The 26,257-nt window shown below is 49.2% G+C and overlaps 2 protein-coding genes across 6 annotated transcripts in view; one reads left to right on the top strand and one right to left on the bottom strand.

The window, feature by feature from the left end:
- The window catches only part of klf8 (Kruppel like factor 8), a 30,571-nt gene extending 8,283 nt beyond the window's left edge, over positions 1-22,288 (bottom strand). The window contains exons 1-5 of one of the 4 annotated variants that reach the window (XM_057053888.1): positions 22,107-22,288; positions 21,872-21,980; positions 8,207-8,518; positions 1,629-1,883; positions 1,315-1,549 (exon numbers count right to left, since the gene is read on the bottom strand). In XM_057053888.1, the coding sequence (XP_056909868.1) occupies positions 1,315-1,549; positions 1,629-1,883; positions 8,207-8,518; positions 21,872-21,898 (829 nt within the window). In that variant the 5' untranslated portion in view covers positions 21,899-21,980; positions 22,107-22,288. Of the gene's footprint in view, positions 1-1,314; positions 1,550-1,628; positions 1,884-8,206; positions 8,519-8,716; positions 8,942-9,498; positions 9,853-21,871; positions 21,981-22,106 lie in introns of those variants that run through there. The other 3 variants (XM_057053887.1, XM_057053890.1, XM_057053889.1) reach the window with 3 other exon arrangements.
- rbm41 (RNA binding motif protein 41) lies at positions 16,071-25,708 on the top strand. 2 transcript variants are annotated; one of them, XM_057053891.1, is made up of 9 exons: positions 16,071-16,408; positions 16,545-16,861; positions 22,292-22,451; positions 23,628-23,744; positions 23,950-24,151; positions 24,376-24,580; positions 24,752-25,224; positions 25,306-25,453; positions 25,529-25,708. In XM_057053891.1, exons 1-9 carry the CDS (start codon positions 16,308-16,310, stop codon positions 25,645-25,647), a joined length of 1,842 nt encoding a protein of 613 aa, XP_056909871.1. In that variant the 5' UTR covers positions 16,071-16,307; the 3' UTR covers positions 25,648-25,708. The 2 variants fall into 2 exon arrangements, with proteins under 2 accessions (XP_056909871.1, XP_056909872.1); XM_057053892.1 differs by lacking the exons at positions 16,071-16,408; positions 16,545-16,861; positions 22,292-22,451 and adding an exon at positions 22,702-22,940.
- Positions 25,709-26,257: the final 549 nt, after the last annotated feature.

Genomic DNA, 26,257 nt, shown 5'->3' with positions numbered 1-26,257 from the left:
CTGTCGCACAAACGGCGTGGCACCGTTCAGACCGTTTAGACACGTGGGGATGGGGGGTTACTGTCTAATCTGTAATCCATCCGGGTGATGAGGAGCAGACGAACAAAGAATCATCTCCGACACCCCAAGAAGGTTAGCGCTAACGTTAGCATCCCGACTAGTGTCGCGGGAAAGGAACATTTCAAACGGTGAGACTTCTTCTCAAACACCTGAACTACACTAAAAAGTCCTGACTGCAGTTTGTGCAATGGGCGGAGGCCCGTTGCACCAGACCTGCCAGAGCAAATGTCCACTTCCCCTCGTGTTTGTTTAGGGATGGATTACGGCTCCACGCCAGTCGACCTGACCGGCCTGCTGCGAACATCTGCTGAAAATGGACAATTTAATCTGGGGCAGTTCCCTTGGCCACAAGTCAATCTGTTACTTGGGAAACTTGTGCTGCTACTCAAACATTTTCAGCTACGACAACTGCAAAAACATGACACGCCACACAGACATCCGTTTTTCTACGCTTGCTAACATGGAGAGCTTTATGACAGACCGGCATTCAGGGGGTGGGCCTTGGTTCTAATCCCAAACACGCTGGTGAGAGAGACCCGCTGATCATTAATCAATGTGGAAATGGAAACATCTCCGCCTCACTCCCACGATAACATTTATTTATTAAGATAATATTTCAATATTTGAAACAGCAGATAAAAGAAATGAGTCACAGATACGGTGTGTATCGGAGGGTGTTGATTTGGACGGAAGCTACTTCGCTACAAACACGCCAAGTATGCAGCTCTTAGCGCGATGATATGCTAACAAGCCAACCTACTTTATAGTACGTGGGCTGATGCCGACAGCTGCTTTGCAGAAACTGGGGATATAAGCTTAGGAAAATGTTTATGTGTTGATTTAAATAAGCAACTTGAAGCAGTCTGAGGTAGAAAAGTGAAAATAACAACCAGAAACAGGAAGTAGTGTTTCTGTTAGGCGTTGCTCACACTTACAGATACACCTTTATCACAAATTTTTATTATTAGCTGGGGATGGGATGAATTCTGGCGGAAAAAGAGTATATTCTCTGTTAATGTTGGTTGTAATTGTTCACCTCTCCTAGCTAACATCTGACATGCGAACCCAGGATCTGCCACTGCCGGCTAATAGCTGCCACACATTTTCACTCCAGCAGGTGACTGAAGTGAGATCAGCCTGAAATGAGTGGAATTATTACCTACTGATACAATGCCAACATTGACCTGATAGCCTGGCAGCTGATACAGGTTAGCGGTAATTCCCCCACCTGCCACTAGGGTGCGCAGCACTCACCTGATCCTTCGGAGCGTCCATCGCTGCCTATAAGCGGAACCGTGATGGCTGCTGTGGCGACGCCGTCGGTGGGCACGGTGGTGTACACGACGGGGAGCGACTGCACCACCACAGGGATGGTCTGCAGCTGGCCCACCTTACTGGGCATGCTGACCGAGGGGATCGTGTGGATCACGTGGAGGATCTGCTGGCCGCCGGCGCCCTGAGTGGCCAGGATCGACCCTGGAGAGAGAACCTGGAGGGGCGAGAGGAGGGTGGAGTTAATGCATGGTTTATTCATGGCACTTTCAGTGGGGAAGGGGGGGTTCCGTTACCATGGAGCCTATGGATTGTACTGTAGACGGGACCGGCGTGGCCGACAGGCTGGGCTGGGTACTGCTGGGCGCAGGGTTGACTGTGGCGCTCGACTTTGATACTTGAGCTGAGGAGGAACGCGGCTTGTTGAGCGACAGGTCAACGGGCTCCGTCTGATCCGGCTCCGGTGACGTGCGTTCCGTTTTGAAGTCCGGTTGCTCCAGTTTGACCTCCAGGTGCGTCGGCTGGCCGTAGTCTTCGCCATCGTCGTCCTCCTGGAGCGCAAAGGTAGAGAAGTTAAATGGTGGCCTGGAGGAGGCTCCAGTGGCGGGAAGGCTCCAGCCTGTGTGGATGTTAACACGGTCGAAGGATCTGATCCCTCAAAGAGATCCGTGTCGTGTAAATGTGCGAAAGGTCGCCCGGCCTGACGTGTCCGCCAGTGCTGGTCACGATCGGCCACCGATCCCACCAAACCCATCGATAACTCTGCAACGTCGGGAGAATGTTGAGGACGTGCGAGTGTTGAGACGGTGAACCGGCCCTCTGAAAACAGATGAACCCGCGTCGCCCATTTAGGCCTTAAAGGCTTTGCACAGATGCATTCAGTTGCATCCGTTTTTCCCAGCCTCCTCAGGCGAGTCGGGCCGGGCGACGCAGCCACTCGAGCCTCAGCTGCCATGGAGCCGGACGGGAACAATGGTAGCTGTGTGAGAGTCTGGGGGAGGCGGAGGGGCGTCGGCGAGGAGGGTTGGGTATAGAAAGAGATGCTGGCACAGGAGGGAGCTCCCGTTCCAGCCGCTGGCCGCCTTCCAGGTCAGCTGAGCATGCTGGGCGAGGAGGTGGGCGGAGCCTCTGCAACGCCCCATGCTCGGGCCACGCCGATAACGCGGGAGCCTCGGCGCAGTGGCGGCGAGACAGCATAAATACCAAGGCTGGTAAACATCCCGCCTGGTGTCATGTGACATTTATGATGCAAATGGACGCCGATCGGCGGTTCCGCACAATTCAGAACCTTCCAGAAGGGAAGCGTGGGGTCGTCTTCCAGAACCTTTATGTTCATCATCCAGGTCATGCAAGAAATGGGCACAACTGTTCTTTAGAAAGTTCTAGCATCAGCAACAGCAGCATAGAAACCACAAAACAGGGCCACTAAATTGGTTTGGAGACAAAAAAGGGGGAACAAAAGAGAAATAAAAAATATGTGAAAGTGAAGGGAGTTGATGGTGGCAGGGAAGGGAGAAAGAAAGCAGAGTGGGTGGGAAAAGCCTGGGGTTGCCATGGAAACTGGGAGCTATCAGCTATCAGACTTTCCACTGCCCCCCCATCCTTTTCCAGTTCTTCCATCTCTCCATCACTTCGTCCCACCCAGTCTTTTTTTCCCGCCTTTCTTTTCCCGTTTTCCTCACGATCGTTCCACTTTTGTTCCCTCCGTTTACCTCGGCCACGCCCTCGTTTCTCTCTACCTCACCCTCTCATCCATCCGCTGGCTTCACTCCCACCCGCCCACCCGCTCTCCTCGCTACCATCTTTAGGTGGCTCAGATTAAGTCCAAACTCCGATAAATCCCCAAAAGAAGAAGAAGTTTGAGAAGCCGAATGCTGCGAATTCCCACGTTTCACTAGATTATTCCAACTTGAATCTCTGCCAGGATTCTGGGAGACGCCTCTGAAACCGGAGCCGCTGTGGAGCCAAAGACTCGTTTTTACAGAATCGGACAATAAAAGATCTACCCGAGCCGTTCCAGACCGGCACGCTTGTCTAAAAATAGAGCGTAAAGCAGAAAAATGTCAGTCGTGTCACAAATGTTTCATTCAACCAAACAAAAAGTTATTGAGTTAGTGTGAGAGATGAGATGGCAGAAAGCGACAACTGGAGGAGAACCCCACACCCCATCAACCACACCCCCACCCTGCTGTTATCTTATCTCTCTTGCTCACCCACCTGTTAGCGGGCTAATCCCAGCTCGGCGCTCCGGCTAATGTGACCTAGCACGCACTGCTCGCTTCTCCCTCAATTACAATTAGCTCAGCAAAAGCTGCAAAGAAATGTAATGATTTTGTTAGAAAATAGCTTTTGCGACGCCTTAGCTAGTGTAAATCTTGTTTTTGGTAGAAACACATTTGCCGTGAGCTGACAGGTTTCCTATTATGAGCTTAAATGTGGTGAATCTCCGACTAAGGGTTATTTCAGCAGACAGATTGACACAGACAGATTGATCTCCATGACATAAACACATCAATTAATCTTGTCAGCTATGTTCTCAAAGCCAACTAAAGCTCCAGGTCTCTGCTGCGTTGCCTTCACCAATGAATCAAAATCAAAGGCGCTTTAATTATTTCGGTGCAAGTTGTCAAACTTCTCGCTTCCCCTTATTGTTCCGTCAAACTCTTGGATTAATTTCCCCGCAGAATTCCCAGCATGCTCCTATTTAGCTTCGCAGGAATGCGCCTGAATTTGTATCCAGCTGTGGCTAACGCAGGGTAGAGCGTGTGGGCGGGGCTTGGAGCCCAGCGGTTCCTTACTGAACCGAGCTCGCGACTCGTCGCCCATAGTTCCCTGCATCTGCAGAGAACATGTGTTCAGTGTCGCTCAGAGGACAGAGCACCTCTTCAGTGTTGAGGAATTTAGTCAGGATACTAAATCTGGAGCCTGAACAGATTTAGATACAGATTTAGGATCCGGCCCCCTGCTGGCCGGTCGCAGTATATATGGCTAATCTGGTTACAGCCCAGTCTGAAAACTCTTCTGTAGGTGACATGGAAAAAGGACCAGGAAACATCTCTCACTCACTCACACTCTCCCACACACACACACACACACACACACACACAGCTGCTGCTCTTCAGCCAGGAGACAGGGACAGCCAACTATGACATCATCCTCTACCAGTAGAGGGAGCCGCATCTGTCTGCCTGCACAACATCATCATCATCATCATCATCATCATCGTCATCATCTTCATCTCTCTGTGGTCCAAAAATTTGCAAAAATTGCGTCATTTCATGGATGGGCTGATCAAAACACACAAACAAACATACACACAGTGACCAACACGCAAGGAAAACCCTCCTGGCAAAAGCACAGCTAATAGGCCTGTGTGTGTGTGTGTGTGTGCCTGTGTGTGTGTGTGTGTGTGTGTGTGTGTTGTGGCCTGTCTTTGTGCATGAGTGCTCTTATTTACTGGAGGACAACAGTCTTGTTAATGTGCATACATCAATGACACACACTCACGCTCTCTCACACGCACAGAGGGAGTCATTGTATGTGTGTGTGTGTTTGTGTTTGTGTGTATATGAAAGAAAGAGATTACAGGGCTATTCGGTGTGTGTGTGTGTGCGCGTGTGTGTGCGCACGTGTGTGTTCGCCTTTGGCTGAAGCAGTGAGTTAGAGAGGCTGGTCTGGAAAGGTGGAGGAGGAAGGGGGGGGAGGGGTCAGGCTATACGGTCTTTTCGGCAACTCCCGCCAGAGCCACGGTTGCCATGGCGATGGGGCGAGCGGAAGCAGAGCCTCCCTCAACATATCCTATTAGAGCGAGAAAAAGAGATGAGAGAGAGAGTGAAGTGAGTGGATGAGAGAGGAAGAGAAGAAGGATGAGAGGAGAGGTGCAATGAGATAAAAGTGTGTGTGTGTGTGTGTCTCGGGAAAAAGAAAGGACAAATCTGAGGAAGTTGGCAACAAACTTTTGCCACAACAAGCCTGACGAATGTTTCGAGCGTGCAGCTCTGCATTCTGGCTCATCTGTAAATCGGCTCCTGAGACGGTTCTCACAAATATTCCTGTTCTTCCGGGAAAACTCAAGACTCCCTGGAGCATCACCTGATGGGAGGGGCTCACCTGCATCGGCCTATTGTTTCAGTCTCCGGAACGCCGTACAAATAAACAACAAAACCATAACCACCGCCTGACTGGCCGCGTTTTATTATTCTGAGTTTATTCCGCTGCTCGTATTAACGCGATTTACGTTTGCAAACGGGAATAATTTGTCCCGAGTTCATCAAGGACAAACCTGCATCCCACCAGTGTTGTCGTTTATTAGTAGTGTTGAATGAGAGACAAATTCATTCTTGGGCGTCATGTGGATCTTTAAGGTGTGTGTGTGTGGGGGGGGGGGGCTGAATGTGTGTGTGGCTGACTGTGTGTGTGTGTGTGTGTGTGTGTGTGTGTGTGTGTGTGTGGAGAGAATACCAGCAGGATTTACTTCCTGCAGACTTTATCTTCAGGACAGGAAACTGAAGGCAGCTACACAGGGGGTGTGGTCCCACACACACACACACACACACACCCCTGTGCCTAATGAACCCTTACGCAATACTACCCCACCCAGCCCCCACCCAGCACTAACCCAAACCATGCGGCCACACTCGGAGACCCCTCCCCCATCCCAGCCTCAGTGATCACACCTACACATCCCGGGCTTCTCTACGTGACTTTAAATCGACCATCAAGAGGTGATTGTGCCATCAGCAGGTGGTCCTCGCGTCTCCTTAAGTTCACCTGTGCAGTGGGGCCCCTCCCCCTCCCCACGCTCACAGTCACCCTCATGACTTTGGTGGAGTGGTGCCGTCGGGGGGGCGTGTCGGGTGTTTCCTGTTCCCGGCGTTCTGCAGAAGTGTTTTTGATCTTCGCATCAAATTCCACTTTAACCCTTATCTCCATGTCCAAACACGCCCCTCCCCGCCTGGCCACATTCTCACATACCATCACAAATGTAAATATACAGTTTCTTTCATGTCGGGGGGGTCACGGGTTCACCTGTGCCACAGGTGGATCAAACAGAAACGCACGCGCTGGGATTTTTGAACATTCTTTCCAAAGGATGATTCTAATCTGAGCATCAAAAATGAAAAAACTCCTCGTTTTCGACTCCTTAATAGGCGCCAAGCGTGAGGAGGCTACGTCTTAAGATTTCTCTCGCCGGTAGCAGCTTTAGGACACGGTCAAGGTTGCGAGTAGCAGAGTTACGAAAGATAGCCTGCGTACGTGTTCGCAGCGCTGGATGACTCGGGATCATCCCGACCAGCAGCACGGTCCTTTGATTTCTTTGTTCCCGTCTTTGTTCTGTATTGCAGACATCAAAGCAAATTTCTGTGCAATGACGCCCAGCGGAACCAGCGAAACGTTATCAAATCCTCTATTTTGGAAGAACGTGACTAAGATCCCGATAATTCCGGGCTGATGCTGAGCCGGCTGTCCAGTTGAAAACATCGGCGTCAGATGGAGAATTAGCTCCGGGATTCTTTCCAAAGGAAAAAACAGAGGGAACCGTCTGAGTGTTCGTGTTGTTGCTGCCGGCTGTTCAGACAAACTGGGACAAAATGGATGGCACTCATAATCCTGCCTTTCCTTATCGGACTGTCCACACCCTCCACCCATCGCTCCTCTCTCCATCTGCACTCCTTCCTCATCTGTCTCCACCGCTCCTCGCCTACGTCGTCGTCTGCCACCTTTAGAACTGCATCCGAACCCCTGACTCAGCATAACTTTAGAAGCGTGGTACCATTCCTGCTAAAGTGATTATGTCTAAAAAAAGGTTCCCGAGCTCGCAGCAGTGGAACAGTCAGAACGTTGAGCACGTCAGAAAACGGACCGGCCGCCTTTTTTTCCCAAAGTTCTGAAGTGAACAATGAAGCTGGCGGCCAAATATAGGCAGAGTTTACAAAGAGGAACAGCCGTCCTGAGCAGGAACTAACCGATAAAGTTCCTGCAGACGTAAACAGTTTACGCAGAGTTCTACCAAAGAGCCCCATGAATTAGTTTTAAAGGCACGGTTCAGTTTAGGGGAACCGTTTCCTCCAGCATCAGGCTGGCAGGATGAGCGAACGGGGCTAACCGAGCTAACTGAGCTAGCTAATGTTGAGCAGCCAGCACCTCCTCCTTCCTCCTTTCATCATTTGCTGCAGTGCTATTGAGGTCATCCGCTTCCATTTCACTTCTACTGTGCCTCTGATTTTTGGGGTTTGGGGGGAAAATTTTGATATTTTCATTGGAATTTTGATGACGTTTGTGTTGACTGATGAATGTAAAAAGAAAAAGGGATGAACGCCCTGACCTAGCTGCGGCACACCCCATCGTCGGGTCTCCTTGAACGTTCTGCTACGCCACCCGCCTGTGACGTCAGGCGAACGATACCAGCGCTACTCTGCTACACACACCACGTAAATCACAAGGACGCTGCTCCCAATTAGTTAAATTTACGGCTAAATTTACAAGGAGACCACTGAGGAATATAAACACGAAGAGTGCGTTCCTGCCTTGATAAAGAACCAGCCGTCCCCGGCAGTGACCTTTGACCTCCATGAAGTTGCGTAGAGAGGTGTTCACAGAAGTGGCACAGACGCTAGCGCAGGGCTGGTAGTCAGAAGACCTCCAGCCACAATCACGTGGCTACGACGCTAATTGGTGTCAATCAACTGATTAACGAGGAAAAAATGCAAATTCACGTACAGCGAAAGGTGGAGGTTGCTTCGTGTTTTATGCTGTAGGTGCTTTTTGGGGGATTTACTGCGATACTTTGACCCCTATAGAAACTCCGCCCACTAGCCCCTCCCACCGCCACACCTTCTGTCTCCTCAGTTGGTCCTGTTCTTCCCCTCCTCACCTTGGTCTTTGTCATGCACTCCATCTCCTCCGGCTCTGGTTTGATCTGCACGACAGGCATCTCTGGCTCCGCCTCTTCCTCTACCTCCTCCTTCTTCTTCACAGACTGTGACGCCACTTCCTGCTGCTCGTCACCAGCTTCGTCCTCCTCGCCCTCCGGCGGCGGCCGAGGCCTGGTGGCCGACAACTCCTCCTCCGGCAGCTCCTCCTTGGATGCGGGCAGCGGCGATGACGGTGGCATCTGCTGATGCGTCAGGGCGCTCTGTTTGGCCGGACTCCGCTGCTTCTTCTTCTGCTTCTGAGTTGACTGGCACTGAGGAGGAGAAGAAGAGGCAGATGAGAGGAGCGAAGAGACGGAGGAGCGGCTGGAAAAACGTCCAGGGATGAGGGAGCGATGGCGGGAGTAGGGGGGACGCTGACGAAGTTGAGGACGAAAGTGGGGTTAAGAGACAAGTAGGGACAGGAAGTGAGACAGGAAGTGAAAGTGAAAGAACATGACAACAGGAGTTACCTGTGAAAGTGGCAACAAAATAAACCCTCCCTAAAAGACTAGCCCAGAGTGAGGGAGGGAGTCACGCACACACACACACACGCACACACACGCACACGCACACACACACACACACACACTTGAACAAAACTTAAAACTAAAGTAATAAGCGAGGGGAGGCTGAGAAACAAAGGCCCAATCCTGAGGCTGCCAGTGAGGGAATGAGAGTGAAAGAGAATAACAGAGAGAGGGGGTGAGCAGGGAGGAGTCGCTGTGAACTGACCCCTCCCTCTCTTTCAGTGGAAGCTAGGCGGACACACCCTTTTCTGCAGGGCGACACACACACGCACGCACACACACACACACACAGGGTGAGGTGGGGAGGCAGAAACACTCCATTTTGTCTCTCAGTGCTGCCGTATGTCTTTGTCACACAGTTTTATTCTGCCAAAAACAGACACGATGGGCCGAGTTTCCGCCAAAACTTTAACGCATGATGTCAGAATTCGCTGGGCCGAACCGAAGCCTCTGCCGGGACCCTGACCATGCTGCTCGTACAGGTTCTTCATGCGTGGAAAAGTTTGAAACAGGAAGTGATGGCAGAAGTGTGAAGTTATTCTAAAAATCATTCTCACGTCGAGGCCGAAACACATTTCTACTTCCTGTCGTGGTAGCAAGGCCGCTGTTCGTCACGTAGCGAAATGTCTTATTTGCAAAAGCAGCAGAACGCAGCAGAATAGAGAAGTTAAGCTGTCGCACACCATGGTCTACATAAAAAACTCCCTTTACCAACAAACTCTCACCATGCTAGCAGTTTTTTTGAGCTCATACATGTTTAGTAGTAAAGACGGTTGTTCGTGTGTTCAGCACCAACAAGAACTTTGGGTCCAGTCCGGTAGAAGGTCCAGAAGGCTCCTCTAAGGTTCCTAAGGCGCTTTGCGTCTGGATAGCGAAACAAAACCCCTTGATTTTCCAGCGGTTGGCTGGCAATGGTGGAGAGCAGAAAACAACAACGTTAAGGTGTGTGCCGGGTCACACCTGAGCAACCACGTATTCAACTGCACAACAGACACGAGAGAAGAAATAAGAGAAGAAGAAATGACGTCAGTCCGCCTTTATGCTGACGGCCAGATGCTCAGGCGTGACCCAGGGGACGAGGATTCCTGGGCGGGGTGTGGCCCCTACCAATCAGCCCGGGTGTGGCTGCGAGCACCCCTTCCCCCAACACACACACACACACACACACACAGGCCTCTCAGTGGCCTTTGTGGTGGGACAGAGCCCCTCTGTGCCCCCATACAAAGGTAAATCCCCCCACACACAGCATTAACACACATACATAAACACAAAAGTCACATCAGGAAACACTTCCGAGATTTGATTTCCTTCTTATTACTCGCAGCAGCAGGGGTGCACGGAGGAGGGGTGGCCGGCCAAGGATCACCCCGAGTCCCAGTGCGAACACACCTTACTCATTCTCATGCTTAAAAAGGCAAAGTCATCCAGTCAGAGGTGGAATTATTTCATGACAAAGGTTCCTGGCCTTGGCACCCTAGCCCCGCCCCTTCAACCAGCCGCTGGTTAATTAAGTGTAAGTCTCACTTTAAATCGGAAGATCAAAAATTATTTTGATTTTGTCATGTTTTCACATACTTAGCATGTTAGCAATTAGCTCCACTATAGTTCAGCTGCATAAATAAAACTCCAAAGACAGATTTTGCTCTTTCTGCCAACACCAGTCATTAGCACAGTTAGCCTAGCTCACTTTCAGGCCTTTTTGGGTCTTGCATTAGCATCTGTGTGCTAACAGCACATGTGAGCACTTGGGATCAGCGTAACAAGATACTCAAGCCGAACGTGGATGAAAAAGGATTTCTAAATAAATTTCCCATCGTTCGCAATAACCATAAGTGGAGCTCAAGTGAGGTGGGATTTAAGCGCCCTTAACACTAAATCAAAGTCGGGGGAGGAAGGGGGGGGAAAGAAACTTTTATTTGTTGTCTGAACTTTCTGCCTTGACACTTCGGCCACACCCACACTAATACGGCGAAACAGTGAAGCAAACATGGAGAATCTGCAGCAAATCCCATTTGAGCCACATCTGCTGGGAGAAGTGTGTGTGTGTGTGTGTGTGTGTGTGTGTGTGTGTGTGTGTGTGTGTGTGTGTGAGAGAGAGAGAGAGAGAGAGCAAGGAGGGGTCTTATTCAGTTCCTGGAATAAAAGGGGTGGAGTAGGTGTGACCCTGTCAGCCTCTGATGCCACCACAGGAAGTCGGTACGGGGGGATCGAGAGGGCTGAGACGTAAACAGAGACGATATTTTATCACAAACCGAGGAAAAGTGCAGCTAATCTGCACAAGGAACATTTTCAGCTACAACAATATGCACAATAATCAGAGTTCTGACTCAACACTGGCAGATTTGTGCCAGAAGAAAATGCTGATTTGGGGGGGGGGAGTAACCGACTTTAGATCTTGTTATTTGCTCTTCATGGTGTCAACTCTTCGTCAGCCTTCGGTCCCGGCGTCACGGTCCCATCTGCATAAACGTCATGACATCAGCGGACACTCGTGTTTGACCTCTGTCTCGTCCTCACCTGTCCTCCTTCATGAAAACATCCTGCGGCTGCCGGTGCTCACAGACCCACACTCACGACCTGAGACGCACCGATAAAGTGAATTTAACAGAAGCAGAACAAGACTGTACGGATCGGACTTTTTACAGTGTGCTGAGAGAGAGAGAGGGCGGGCGAGAGACACTATCTGGGTCAACACTGACACTGCTGCAAACCCCAAGGCCCTGTGTGTGTGTGTGTGTGTGGGTGTGTGTGTGGGTATGTATGTGTATGTGTGTGTGTGTGTGTGTTTTGGGTGGGGGTAGGGGATTGCCCCAGTCAGCCGCACTCTGATCACACTCAGTTCACATCTGGTTGTGCCCACAACCATGATGGACGTACACGCAGCCATTTTCCCAAGAACACACACACACACCACACACACACACAGGCCTCTCAGTGGCCTTTGTGGTGGGACAGAGCCCCTCTGTGCCCCCATACAAAGGTAAATCCCCCCACACACAGCATTAACACACATACATAAACACAAAAGTCACATCAGGAAACACTTCCGAGATTTGATTTCCTTCTTATTACTCGCAGCAGCAGGGGTGCACGGAGGAGGGGTGGCCGGCCAAGGATCACCCCGAGTCCCAGTGCGAACACACCTTACTCATTCTCATGCTTAAAAAGGCAAAGTCATCCAGTCAGAGGTGGAATTATTTCATGACAAAGGTTCCTGGCCTTGGCACCCTAGCCCCACCCTTCAACCAGCCGCTGGTTAATTAAGTGTAAGTCTCACTTTAAATCGGAAGATCAAAAATTATTTTGATTTTGTCATGTTTTCACATACTTAGCATGTTAGCAATTAGCTCCACTATAGTTCAGCTGCATAAATAAAACTCCAAAGACAGATTTTGCTCTTTCTGCCAACACCAGTCATTAGCACAGTTAGCCTAGCTCACTTTCAGGCCTTTTTGGGTCTTGCATTAGCATCTGTGTGCTAACAGCACATGTGAGCACTTGGGATCAGCGTAACAAGATACTCAAGCCGAACGTGGATGAAAAAGGATTTCTAAATAAATTTCCCATCGTTCGCAATAACCATAAGTGGAGCTCAAGTGAGGTGGGATTTAAGCGCCCTTAACACTAAATCAAAGGGAGGAAGGGGGGGGAAAGAAACTTTTATTTGTTGTCTGAACTTTCTGCCTTGACACTTCGGCCACACCCACACTAATACGGCGAAACAGTGAAGCAAACATGGAGAATCTGCAGCAAATCCCATTTGAGCCACATCTGCTGGGAGAAGTGTGTGTGTGTGTGTGTGTGTGTGTGTGTGTGTGTGTGTGTGTGTGGTGTGTGTGTGTGTGAGAGAGAGAGAGAGAGAGCAAGGAGGGGTCTTATTCAGTTCCTGGAATAAAAGGGGTGGAGTAGGTGTGACCCTGTCAGCCTCTGATGCCACCACAGGAAGTCGGTACGGGGGGATCGAGAGGGCTGAGACGTAAACAGAGACGATATTTTATCACAAACCGAGGAAAAGTGCAGCTAATCTGCACAAGGAACATTTTCAGCTACAACAATATGCACAATAATCAGAGTTCTGACTCAACACTGGCAGATTTGTGCCAGAAGAAAATGCTGATTTGGGGGGGGGGAGTAACCGACTTTAGATCTTGTTATTTGCTCTTCATGGTGTCAACTCTTCGTCAGCCTTCAGTCCCGGCGTCACGGTCCCATCTGCATAAACGTCATGACATCAGCGGACACTCGTGTTTGACCTCTGTCTCGTCCTCACCTGTCCTCCTTCATGAAAACATCCTGCGGCTGCCGGTGCTCACAGACCCACACTCACGACCTGAGACGCACCGATAAAGTGAATTTAACAGAAGCAGAACAAGACTGTACGGATCGGACTTTTTACAGTGTGCTGAGAGAGAGAGGGCGGGCGAGAGACACTATCTGGGTCAACACTGACACTGCTGCAAACCCCAAGGCCCTGTGTGTGTGTGTGTGTGTGGGTGTGTGTGTGGGTATGTATGTGTATGTGTGTGTGTGTTTTGGGTGGGGGTAGGGGATTGCCCCAGTCAGCCGCACTCTGATCACACTCAGTTCACATCTGGTTGTGCCCACAACCATGATGGACGTACACGCAGCCATTTTCCCAAGAACACACACACACACACACACGCTCGCCTGCATGCATGCACACGTGCACAGACACACACACACTTATTTAATTTAAGCATCAGCAGGTTCATTCGCGGGCTGGCGGTCACGCGATCTCACTGAATCGACTTCGGTGTCTTCACACTTGAAAAGGAGGGAGAATTTAACGGAGGGCAGGAGGCTTTTTCTTCCCCCTTTTCCCAGCGACGGCTCATTCCGCTGTGGGTTCAGTCTCAGTTCACACCGTCGATGCCGTCTGCCTCGCAGAATCCGCCTGACAGACGATGATTTATTCTGAAACAGGTTGTGTCTGTTTCCATGGCATCTTCGGGTTCAGAGGGTGGGCTCCTGAGGGTGGGGCCGGTCCAGGAGATGCGACCCACCAGCTTCCTCTCAGAAGTTAGCCGCTACGTCGCCTGACCGAAATGACCGACCTTTCAGGGTGTCGCCTGGAACTTCCCCACCATGGGGAGGTTCCTGCAGGTCATCCCACGATCCCCTCAGAAGGTCCGAGGAAGGCGCCATAGACGCCACTGAACCGTTTGTCGGTTCCGCCATCGCAGCAGTTGCGCCCAGAATTTTCCATCGTTTGAATATTTACATTTGGAATTGTTTTTTTTAATCTGGGGAAACAGCCTGACTCCGCATCAGGCCAGGCAGAAAACTCAGACATGGAGGTTTTCCAAAGGTTCCACAGGGTGGGACTCCTTCCTGGGAAGCCTTTAATAGCTCCACACCTCCAAAAGGCCGCACGTTCCGCTCTTACAAGAACAGAGATGCTGTCAGACGTAGCAGGTTCAGCCCCGGACACGCCCTCGACCCAATAACTCAGCCCGGTTCTTCGAGATGTTTTCACACCTCCAACCAGCAAAACACCACCTGCTGCACCTCTAATAACTAAAATTTATCTGCGAGTTGACCTTCAACAAGAGATGAAATGAGCCGGTGCTGATTCTTGGACATGATGAGTTCAAGCACGGACTGGGGGGGTGGGGCGTGTGTGTGTGTGTGTGTGTGGGGGGGGGGTCAGAGAAAGCTCCACCTCTGTAACTAATTATATGGACAACGGGGTGGAGCAGATGAGACAGAGGAGGAGAAGTCAGGTCCCATCGGTTTCCACTGGCGCTTCCAAAAGTTACACAACTCATGTAACAGGAGTCACACACACACACACACACACACACACACACACACACACACACACACACACCACACACACACACACCACACACACACACACACACACCTTTCCACCCTCGCTCAGAAATAAAAGATGAAGTGATGAGGACATTTTGAAACAAAAAGATAACCTGCATCATTTTATTCTGCTCTCTATAGTTCCGTTCTCTGTCATCAGACTCTTCGTCTTTCGCCTCCCAACGCGCCCAAAGACCATTAAAAAGACCCAGATGTCTCACTCTTATCTAAAACTGGATGGATGGAGTCAAAGGTAAGGGATGTTGGTTTTTTTTAAAGACATTCTGACTTTAGAATGTTGAACTTCTCAACATAACATCCATCTTGATGAGGTTCTTCAGAAAGTGAACGCCACCCCAGCTATGACCCCCCCCCCCCCCACCCGCCTCACACTCGACTTCTGGATCATCTCCTTTCTGATCAGTCCTCATTAATAATAAAGCTGTAAACAGACGCAGAGGTGAAGGTGGTCACATGATGCTGTAATGGAACACCCTCACGCGAAGCCAAAGAGACAAACTTATCTCCTTCCCCAACCACTCCCCGACAGCCCCCCCCCACCACCACCACCACCACCCCCGCCTCAGTCGAGCACAGGCGGCCGCCTCTTAAAGGGCCAGGCTCCATCGGATCGCGAGGGGGGCTCACACAGATCCAAGAAGGACGCAGTCGGCACTCACTAGCGCCACCCACCTGCAGGCTGAAGGTCAGAGGAGCAAAGAGTCTCTCGGGACAATGAGCTGAACCCAACAGGAAGTCGGCCATTTTAGAAGCAATTTTCATTCTTTGCAATTCTTCTTTCAGGGTTTCAGCCATCGTGCCGGCTGCCAGAGTTCAAAGGTCACAGCTGTTACACAACATGTCAACATGTTACAAGCATGAAAACACGTCACAGGAAAAAGACCTTTTTTTTTATAACTTCTTGGTTTCATGTAGACAGTAGAATAAAGTCCAATTGATGATTGTTTGGATTTAGAGGAAGCCAACCCAGAAGCCCCGCCCACTTCCTCCTCCAAGGTGATGCTATTCATTATGCCTGAAACATGCGCTTCATCAACGTTTCCTCCTCTTTGAAGTTGCTCCTGCAGGTTTACGTTGGAAAATCTTCATTTGAGGAGAACAGAGGTGGGCTGGGCGTGTCTGCGTCTCACTGCTGACTGTTATCACACGCCGCCCTGCTGACGCACAGCTGGCTGACACTTCCCACCACGCCCTCTTATCTACACACACACACACACACACCAGACAAAGGTAGAGTGCTCTGCGGTGTGTTAAACACACGTTGCTCCAGTCTAAGCGTGCCAAAACCCCACTCACACGCAGATTAGATTCCTGTTGGAGCAGATCGCTCCGCTCCATCTTCTCGCTCACACCGGCGTCCCGGCCAGACTGGAGCACGTTTATACAGGAGCACGAACGCCAACAACGGCCTTTCAGATCCAGATGGACATCCTCTCCTTCTTCACCCTCAGGTATTTTGTGTTCGTCACGCCCGTTACGGCCCTCTACGCCCCAGCAGACTCCTGGATTCAAATATGTTTACAGACCGTTTTGACACTGCAGGCAACAGGTTAATCTGGTTTAAAACAGTCGGGTCTACAACACGCGTGTGCCTGGCCTTTAAACTGGAGTCCCGAGTCCCCACGACTCTACAACATCTCACAAACATAACCAGAAACCTCCCAGAACTTACGGCATGTGCCGCTCAGGTGGAGACGCGCAGCGCTGCCTGGACCCAGGTTGTGAGCCCTGGAACATGAATGTGAGCAGTACCCCCGCAGCTCCACTCTCATTCAGGTTAGACCTCAGCTGGCGCCTGACCTCTACTGACCTGGAAGAAGTACCCACCTAAGATTCAAGCTATCACGCTAACACGATTAGCAAGCCCTCTAATATTGACATAATAACGTTGGGTATCCTCCTGTTATTTCAGAGAAGCAGCCAGTGGCGACGTTTCTCCTGCTTCTATCAACACCACAAACCAAACAATTGCAAAGAAGAAGAAGCTTTTCCCTCCAAACAAGACGTCACCCCGAGCCAATCAGACGCGGCGAAGGTTCCCGTCTGTACTGGGAAATGTCTGTTTACAGAATCAGTGCAGAGGATTCCACAGATTGAAGTGGGGGAGGTCCACTCCCCGAAAAACCAGTCCGCTGACACCCGTCCGCAGGCGGTCATGTGACCATCAGCTGACCTGCACCACCTTCAACCCAATTCCAGTTACAATCCAGCCTCAATTGGCCTCACCAGGTAACACACACACACACACACACACACACACACACACACACACACACACACACACACACACACACACACACCGAACTCCCCCTCCTTCTACCCCCTCTCCTTCCTCCCAACTCCCACCCCACCCTCCCATTTCCCCTCAAACGTTCCCTTTTCTCTTCATTGTTGGCTGCCTTGGCAGCGTGGCCGTCGTTGCCATGACGACGAGATTCTTTCCCTCTCCACTAATGACTGTAGCATGATTGGTGGAGGTGGTGGCAGTGGGGGGGGGGGGGGGGGTCACCCACGACCAGCATCACCCCAACCTCTCCCGGCATCATGGCCTAATCTGAGGTGACACCCCCCCCCCACACACACACACACACACATACACACACACACACTTCCTGTCCTTTCCTCTCTTTACTAAAGACGCCCTTTATTAATGGAGTCAATAAAGTATGTTGAAGGTGTTTGTTGTTAACCGTTTGGTGGGCGTGGCACGCCGTAGATGCTAATAACAGGACCAGTTCTTCCAGCTCACCAGTAATCTTAAACTGGATGTGCGTTCCAATCCAGGGAAACACCACCAGTAAACAGCAGTGGTTGCTAACATAACAGCACACAAGCTTTTTAATGTTTGTTATGGTAATATTAATTGCCACTACTGTTAAATACAAATATTTTTTTTGTCAATTTGAACCTCTGAATTTCAGATTTTTCCAGATTTCTTATAGCAGATAACGGATGAGGGTTGTTTTTTTTTTGTAAAAGGTCAACCAAAATTTAAAAAAATGCTAAACACGTGATTCTCATCCGTCAATCTTTCACGGTTTCTGAGTGAAGGTCCGTTAAAAGTTACTCTGACGCTCACTGTAATGGAGGGGACCGCCACGTTAACATGCTAGCGTAGCCACAATGACGGCTACCAGCCTGAATGACCCAATCAGGTCCGTTCTCATGACCTAGAACCTTAACCTCACCACTTCCTCATCACCCCCACAGGGCATAAACAGTCAGTTACACCGCCAGACCCCGAACTGGTTCCCAGTGAAATTCACAGGAACACGGTGGAAACTCCGAGGACTCCAGTTCAGAGTCATAAAACACCCAGCAGCTGCCACAGAAGACGATTAATATTTGTTAACATGCAAATGCCGTGTGTTGTTGTCAAAAATTAATTTATAGTCGAGGAACTGGGACTGGCAACACTTGGAACAGGCGTGCCAAAAGAAACAAACACTTTTGATCCGGTTTTTGGAATTAACGGCACACGACCCGTTACAGCCGGCTAATGGTGATGAATTAAAGAATGAATAATTGATGTCAGACACTTTTACCAACTCTATAGCCACTCTGCTTTTTATCATGGTTTTATCAGGCTTCTGTTGGTTATTTGTTGATTTGTTTGCTACGCTAAGATTTAGATTGCTGTCGGAACACCCGGTCAAACCGGCCAACAGGTGATGGAAAAGAGGCTTTTCTGGGGTTCTGTGCAGAGACAACATCCACCAGTGGGGACCAAAGCCTCACATATTTGAACCCTGTACTCATCGGGGCTGAATTTTGGTTCCACGGCAGGAGAATCAAGCAGCTCTACTCTGCTTTTACCATATAAACACTGTTGAGGCTCTAAAAATAGAGCTGAAGCCGTGGGGCAGGCCAGCCTGAGCGAGGCTGCCCAGCCCAGACAGGGGGAAAAAGCTACAGTGAGACGGCAACAGCTCCACGGGTCAACAGCTTTAACCCTCCTCTGGAGCCAGCAGCTAATTAGCAACCAGCTAACCTGATGTAACGATGCTTCTCTTCAGGTTTTCCCCCTGTTCTTTACCCTCCACCAAGTGTGGTGGTAAACCACCAACATTCTCCACCTTTGAGTCCTCAGTTTGTCTTTTCAGACTTTTTGAGCCTGGAAATGAGCCACACCGCGTCAGATGATGAGGCCTGGCTCGCGTTCAGGGTTCTTCTGGAAGGTCGCGGGGTCGAGGTCGAGGCCCTGCCAGTCACGTTCTTCCACACCAAACTGGGAGAAAAACCGGAGTTTACGGGTTTCAGGCGCTGAGATACTGAAACAGCTGACTGCCACAGAGGCGAGGTCACTTGAAAATATCGATGCTCGGCGTTAACCTCTTCGGAACGCGACGAGGACGTAGGTTTGACTCCACTTTAGTTCTGATGGAATCCAACTCTATTTACAGCTCCTGCCTAAAACTCTGTCAAACATCTGACAACCTGCTTCCTGTCAAACATCAGTGGTCTGAACATCTGACACTCAGAACAGTTCCAGGCTGTAACTGTAACTGTAACACACACACACCCACACCCACACCCACACACACACACACACACACACACACACACACACACACACACACACCACAGCTCCATCAACTCTGCTCACAAAAGAGGTCTGAACATGTTTGAGGAAGCAAATAAATAAAGACCAAGTTCGAAAATTACTTCCAAATCCTTCAAGTGGAGACATGTAAGTGAAGAGTTGACGTTAAACTGTCAATATTAGCTCAGGTATAATTTGTCCTCCAGCGTCCGTTCATGTTCCGCACCTGTCAGGGCTGAAGTTCACACCTGCCCCCAGGTCAGCGACACTAACGACCTGGTTAATATCTGTGACCTATTTACGTCAGACAACACAGCGCTAACGTGCTAACAAAGCCAGACGAGCTACAGCCAAACCTCCATCAGACCCCCCAATCAGACCACCGAGGAGCCCATCAACTTTGAAGTCTATGGGACCGTCACACAGCGAGAGTCTCTTCACGTTTGTGTGTGATTTATCGTGGCAAAGGTCACATCAGAAAAGATAATTCTTTAAAAAATCAGCATAAAGATAGAACAATAACATTCACTCTATACATATATGTGTGTGTGTGTGTGTGTGTGTGTGTGTGTGATAGAGAGAGAGAGAGAGACTAATCATTAACTTGGCTGAACAAAGTTTGACCAAACTACTGAGATAGTGAATGTTTTCCATATTCATCTCTTTCACACACACACATTACACTTTCATCTTTGTGAGGACCTTCAGAGAAATAAACCATCTCCTTCCTTCTGCCTCCAACCCCAACCATCCTAACTAACCTCAAGGCTCACTTCACCTTTGACCTTGACCTCTAACGTCAACCTTTACACACACCTTTACAATTGTGGGGATCAGACCAAATGTCCTAACTTTGTGAGTGAAATGCGCAGCCTGGTCCTCACTTAGAAGCATCTACGACACACACACACACTTCGGTCACTTAAGACTGGAAGTAAAATTTCTCTTCATCATTTAACACATGGAAAGGATAGAATGTTAAAGTTTTTGGTTTTGGGTGTTTACGTTTCCAACCTGTAAAAAAAATCCAGCTCAAAGGGGTCAAAGTTCAGGCTGATGTGCCTGCTGTTGCACATGATCCAGCCTTATATTCCACGTTTGGAAGTGTTCAAAGCACGGGGAATGTTTCGGATTTAATGGATCGAATCTTTTTACATGATTTTCCTCTGCACAGGAATCCTCCGGTCAGTCGCCCTGCTAACGAGCCGGTTAGCTGCGCTGCTCTGACGAGGGCTCGTGTCCCCTGGTCTAGTGGACACCGTTGTCCTGAGTTAAAGTTCTCCTGGTGGCCAGAGCTGAAAGGTGACATCATCGTTGGCTTTAATTATTTCTGCTCAGCTCACACCCATTTCACTGTGGTAAAACGCTGCTGAGGATTATGGGGATTTTCTTACTTCCTTCAGATTCCTGTGGATTTGCTCCATTTGACTCGTGCGCATTTACCGCGTTACTGACGTGAGGCCGGGTCATAAATGCCGCCGTTGTAGGCCGGCTAATGGATTAATTGAGGCTAATTTTAATTATCCGAGGGTAACCATGGCAACGACTCTTTACATGCGCCGAGCACTCGAAGCTTGTGTGCTGTGGTTAGGCTACTACTTGCCAGATTACGCAGTTAGGCGAGCGTTGGGGTAAAAGTGGGCGTCTTCAGTCACAAGGCTGGGGACGGTGGCTACTGGTTTCCACTCGGTGCTAAAAGCCCCTTATTGAGTGGAGCGGTCACATGTTTCCCCCAGAGCGTAGGCCGACCCTTCATAGAACTTCAGGGTCCGCTAACTTGCTCCAAATTTCACGGGGAACATTTGGAAGAGCTCTGTGATTTTCTAGTTCTGAACGCACCTGTAAGAGGATAGATGGTCCTCCACAGAGGACCAAGTGGGGCCAAAATGAGAAACAACCTGGTGTAAGTTAGCATTTTAGCTGTTTTAGCTGTTTACCAGACTGCAGTGGAGATGTAGCCAACAAGGGCCACAAGAATCTTTATGTTATGGGTAGAAAACAACGGGTCCATTTGATTAACAATGGCTTTTTCGTACCATTGCCGCGTCACCGATGATCATAGTTTTAAAATACTGATCCAAGACAACAAAACTGTCACCACGGGTACTGGTCGCTGTAATCTAAGCCAGAATTCCATCCTATACACAAAAACCATCAGATGTTGCCGCTAGGTCGGGCACATCGGTGGGTCTTTCTGGGTGAACTGATCTCCATGGTCTCCTGCAAACACCACTCACACGGATTGATCACCTGCCAGACTGAGTCTGACTGGAGTCCCGGTTCAGGTGTATCTGAAGGCTGAGCACCTGGCTCTTCTCCCAGGCTTGTTGTGTTTGCAGCCCCGGTTGCCGCTGCTGCTGCTGGCCCTTTAAAAGCTAAGATGGTGTCCTACGAGCTGCAGTTTGTACCTTCCGTTTCCTCTCAGCCTCTCTGAGATCACACAGCATTTCCAATTGAACCCCAACTAACCTCCGACGCGCACACGGGGGAGAAGACACGTCCCTGCATGACGCGTCAACGCGCCCCGCGCCGTGTCCGTGCAAAGCTCCGCTGCAAAAACTCTGGCACTAATTGCAGAATAAAGCTGTGATACACCTTGAGTGTGACAGTGACATTCACATGACAGTGTCGGCTCTGCGCACAGGCATCCGCGCACGCTGACAGCCACCAGGGGAAAGTCAATAAGGTGCACTTACTTTCTTGTTACGGGTCTCCGTGTGCATCTCGGCTGCCGGAGCGGTGCAGCGGCGGAGGGGTGGAGCAGCAGGATCGGGAGGGGGGTCGGCCGGGTCTTTGGGTGTAGCTCTGTGAACAGTTGGGGGGAGAGAGAGAGGAGGGTTTGGGTGTTTTTACCCCCACCTACACATGAAATTGCACGGGCTTTGGAGCGCGATCCCTGTCACTTCCAGCCTTGTCTTGGTCAGTTCATACCAGCGGCGTCGAAGGCTCCTTTCACGGCTTCCACACTTGGAGTCGGCCGGTCTCTCGGTGCGCCTCTCCTCTCTCTGTTGTTGCCGTGTATTCAAGGGCTGGGCTCTCTCTCTCTGCCTTTTCCTCCTCCGCCTCTCCCTACTTATGACCCCACCCTTCGTCCCCACCCCTCATCTCTCTGTCAGTCAGGAGCTGCGCAGCCCTGCAGAGGAGCCGGAGCGGCCGGCGACCCGACCCTCACCGGCTGCAGGCATGCGTGCAGGCAGCCTGGAAAATCGCAGTTGCAGGAGCGGCTATAATCCACGTCGTCCCCATCTATCCATGCCATGTTGCAGCGGTTGAAAGGTGGGAGGCACCCATGTCACCTTAATGACGTCACTCAGCAGGCTAATTGAGGACACTTGAGCTGGACGGGGAGGGGGCGACAATAAGAGGTTTACAGCGTGCATATATACGCACGGAGGAAGGCTTTGCAGCAAAACACTCTGTAAAATATCTCCCATTAACTCAAACAGTCATCCTGAAAAATCGCACTTTCGTTACCACACCCTTTGTTAACAAACAGGGCGGGGTACAAACCAATAAATCTAGTATCTTTTTAGACGACATTGGATTAAAATATCCCCCATGGTATAAAACCATCTATTTTAGACATCTGTATTTTGTAAATTTGTATTTTGAGAATTTTTACCTTTTTAAAACGCGAACATGTTAAAGTGCCTCAGATTAAGCGTGTCGCATCATTTTATTCGATTTATACAAATGGCGATTTTACTACATTTCCCATGATTCAATGTAACGGAAACAGGAAATACCAAGCGGAACCATGCGAAGGTAAACAAAGCTGTTAGCTTATTACGGTAGTTTGTAAAATATGTATTTTAAAGAAACACGTTTGTTTGTAAGTTTTGTAATAACAGAAAAAAATGAGAGGATTTAATTTGTGTAATATTTTTTCGCTTCACTAAAGTCCTGTTATCATGGAAATGAATATCGCTAAGAGCTAGCGTTAGCTCGCCTTCACAAATCGAATTCCATGTGTCATTAGATTTATAAGGCATTTAACTTGATTTAATAAATTAGACGCAGTTTATAGTTTAACACTGATTGTTGTCTTATTCGAGCAATTATTCTCTTTCACGTCCGACACTGACGTTTACTGGACTTTTAATGTAACCATTAGAAATAGACTTTATATCTGGATTTACGCGTTGATGTTTAATTTAACGCGTGTGGAGCGTGTGAAATCCATTTTCAGCCTTTTCTACTGTTTTCAAACCCGAATTATTCCAATTAGTGCTGACATTGGTTGTTCCCTACAATTTTTTCTTTAATGATAATAGGACCTCATATTGCCACTAATTAACTCTTCATGTCGTGTTTATTTGTTTGTGTGGGAGTCAGAATTAATTACTGATAACAGTTTTTATTCTAGGAGTCCCCTTATGAGGACAGAATAATGTCCCGAGTCCCCTGAAAACGTGTCACATCTCCTGCTGTGCCTGTCTTCCCTCTGTCCAGAGTGAGCCGGCAGCCCTGTGAGGAGGGCCCGCTGCTGGACGACCAGGAGACCGAAGGCCAGCGGCAGCTCCACAGCCTCCTGCTGCAGCAGCTCCACACTCAGGCTGACGTCGAACGGTCAGAAACTCCTTTGGATCTCCAGACGATGATTTGTTGTTGAGCTGCAACCGTATATCTTGTATTTAATTCCCAGAGCCTATTGCAGATGTACGATCATGAAAATCTCCAAATAAGCTGTTAGCGTTTTGTGTTTCCTTTTTTTCATTTCCTTCTTTTTCAGTCCACAATGATGCACAAATGATTGCATTTATTTCTGTTCCAGATGTGTAGCCAAGAAGCAGTGCTTCGCCCCGGCGACGCTCTATCGGCCATTTGGGGAGCAGGCGGCTGGAGTGAGAAGCCTGTCCCAGTTTCAGGCCCTGCAGGACGGGGAGCAGGAGCTAGTTAGTCTGCGGGAGCTGGGACTCACAGATGCTGAGATCCAGCTGTGGCTAAAGAGAGAAACATCAGAGCAGGATGAGAAGGTACAAACCTGCGCTTATTAAGGGTGCACAGCTGATCATCATGAATAATAAATACTAACGGTATCATCTAAGAAACAGCATTTCACTGTTGTAGGGAAGATTTAGACACCAGCAGACACTGGTCAGGTCCAAGTTGAGTCCTGCATTGTAAATGTATCAGTCTGGTTTGTGTTAACGGGATTTTTAAATGTGTTTATTTAACCACATGCTTTGTCACCACGCAGCCACACGGCGTTCATGCAGCTCCGGGTGTGAAACAACAACGTCTGCAGGTCATCAGGGACAAGATCGCAGCCCGGGCCGAGCTGCTGTCCCGCCCTCAGCGGTTTGCCACCAGCCAGCCACTATCACGCCGCGAGATGGAGATAGAACAGGCGCTTTTCCAGGGAAAGGATCGTCTCGGATTCCTCACAGCACTTTATCACAGAGGTTCAGAGTTGCCTCTATGCATGAATATTCAATAGCGTGGGTTACTATTTACACTCTTGGTGGAGTTTTTAATAAGAACATTACATATAATATCAAAAAATGAAGTCAGTGCACCTAAATTTATCCAGAGTCCAGCTCAGAAAAAGCAGATGGAAGTTTTGTCCTTCACAGATGGAGATCACCAGAGCGGCCAGCAGGGGGATCCACCTCCTGACCCAGTAGGGTGTCTCTACAGAGACGTCCTCGCCAAAGACAGACAAAATTCACTTGAAGCATCACAGGAAGAAACTAGCAGAACTGAATCTGTGCAATCAGGAGACTCCCGGAGTAGTGAAGAGACCTTCATCTATCAGCCTGAACCACAGGAGCAGAACGAGACTGCGTCACTTTCGTCTGAGTCTCAGTCGGATGTAGTTCAGGCTGGATACGACAGACCACCTCCTCCTGTTCCACGCCAGCTTAATATAAACCAACCAATCAGGAGTCTGCACGGAGCGGTGAGGGCGGGGTCAGATGGCCCGCTCACCATCACCGGGGCGATCGAGACGATCTTGGATGAAGAAATCCTAAAAAATCGTGAATCCGACGAAGGAATCCGAAGTATCCCAAGATTCCAAAAGTACCAGCCAGGAAAACCATCGAAGGTATCAATAGTTTTATCTTTTGTGTTCCCATGGAAACCGGGTTTTCATATTTAGCGACTGAGGTAAGTTTCCTGTCTGCAGGTCCTCTGTGTGAAGAACCTGAGCAGACAGGCCTCAGTGGCCCAGTTGGTGGCGCTCTTTTCACGGTTTGAGAGGGAGAACCGGCCCCCGGTGCTGTACCGGCTGCTGACCGGGAGGATGAGGGGCCAGGCCTTCATCACTCTACCAGGTCAGAATATGTTCCACCACAGATGAGGGGCGAGCGCAGAACGACCTTGCATCTGCGTCTGTTTGTTTTCCACAGATGTCGAAACGGCCCAGAATGCTTTGCAGATGGTCCACGGATATCGTGGCCTGGGGAAACCTTTGGTGGTGGAGTTTGGTCGTGAACGACAGGAAGAGGAGAAGCAGGTCAACAGATAACGTCTCCAATCATTATGTGCTGCCATTAATTTATTTTTCTACATTAAAATATGTCACATGACTTCAGTCTTCTTCCTCATTTTTTTCATATTTCAACTCATCGTTTTATGATTTTTTATTTAAAATCCACTTGATTGTTGACAGTAGTTTTAAACTGGCGTCCGAAACCAGGAAGTGACTCTCAGCTCGTTGAGCTTCCTGTTGTGGCCGCTAGATGGAGACATTTAGCAACATCAGCGTTAATTTAGAAAAAGAAAATTAAGTTAATATCACAGAAAAATGATGCAGGAATTGTAAATATATATATATATATATATATATATATATATATATGAGGGGCCAGGGCCATATATATATATATATATATATATACTAATTAATCGTCTCAATTGATCTATGAAAAACAAAAAGCTACAGCAGCCTGTAAACACACCACAGAGATATTTAAAGTTGTTGTGGGAGAAAAAGATAAGTACTGTGAATAAATATATGAAGTCAGTGTACTTTTCATTTGGGTCAACTGACCAAGTAAATCTGACCTTTGGCCTAGTGACCCCGTTGCATCAATTTAGCTTTTATTTGTTCAGTTGTGTTTGTGTTGATGTGGTGT

Source organism: Takifugu flavidus, chromosome 14, assembly GCF_003711565.1.
Source record: "Takifugu flavidus isolate HTHZ2018 chromosome 14, ASM371156v2, whole genome shotgun sequence".
Lineage (NCBI taxonomy): Eukaryota > Metazoa > Chordata > Actinopteri > Tetraodontiformes > Tetraodontidae > Takifugu > Takifugu flavidus.
Note: the sequence above shows the minus strand (reverse complement) of the source record. Positions and strands in the feature narration are given on the sequence as shown.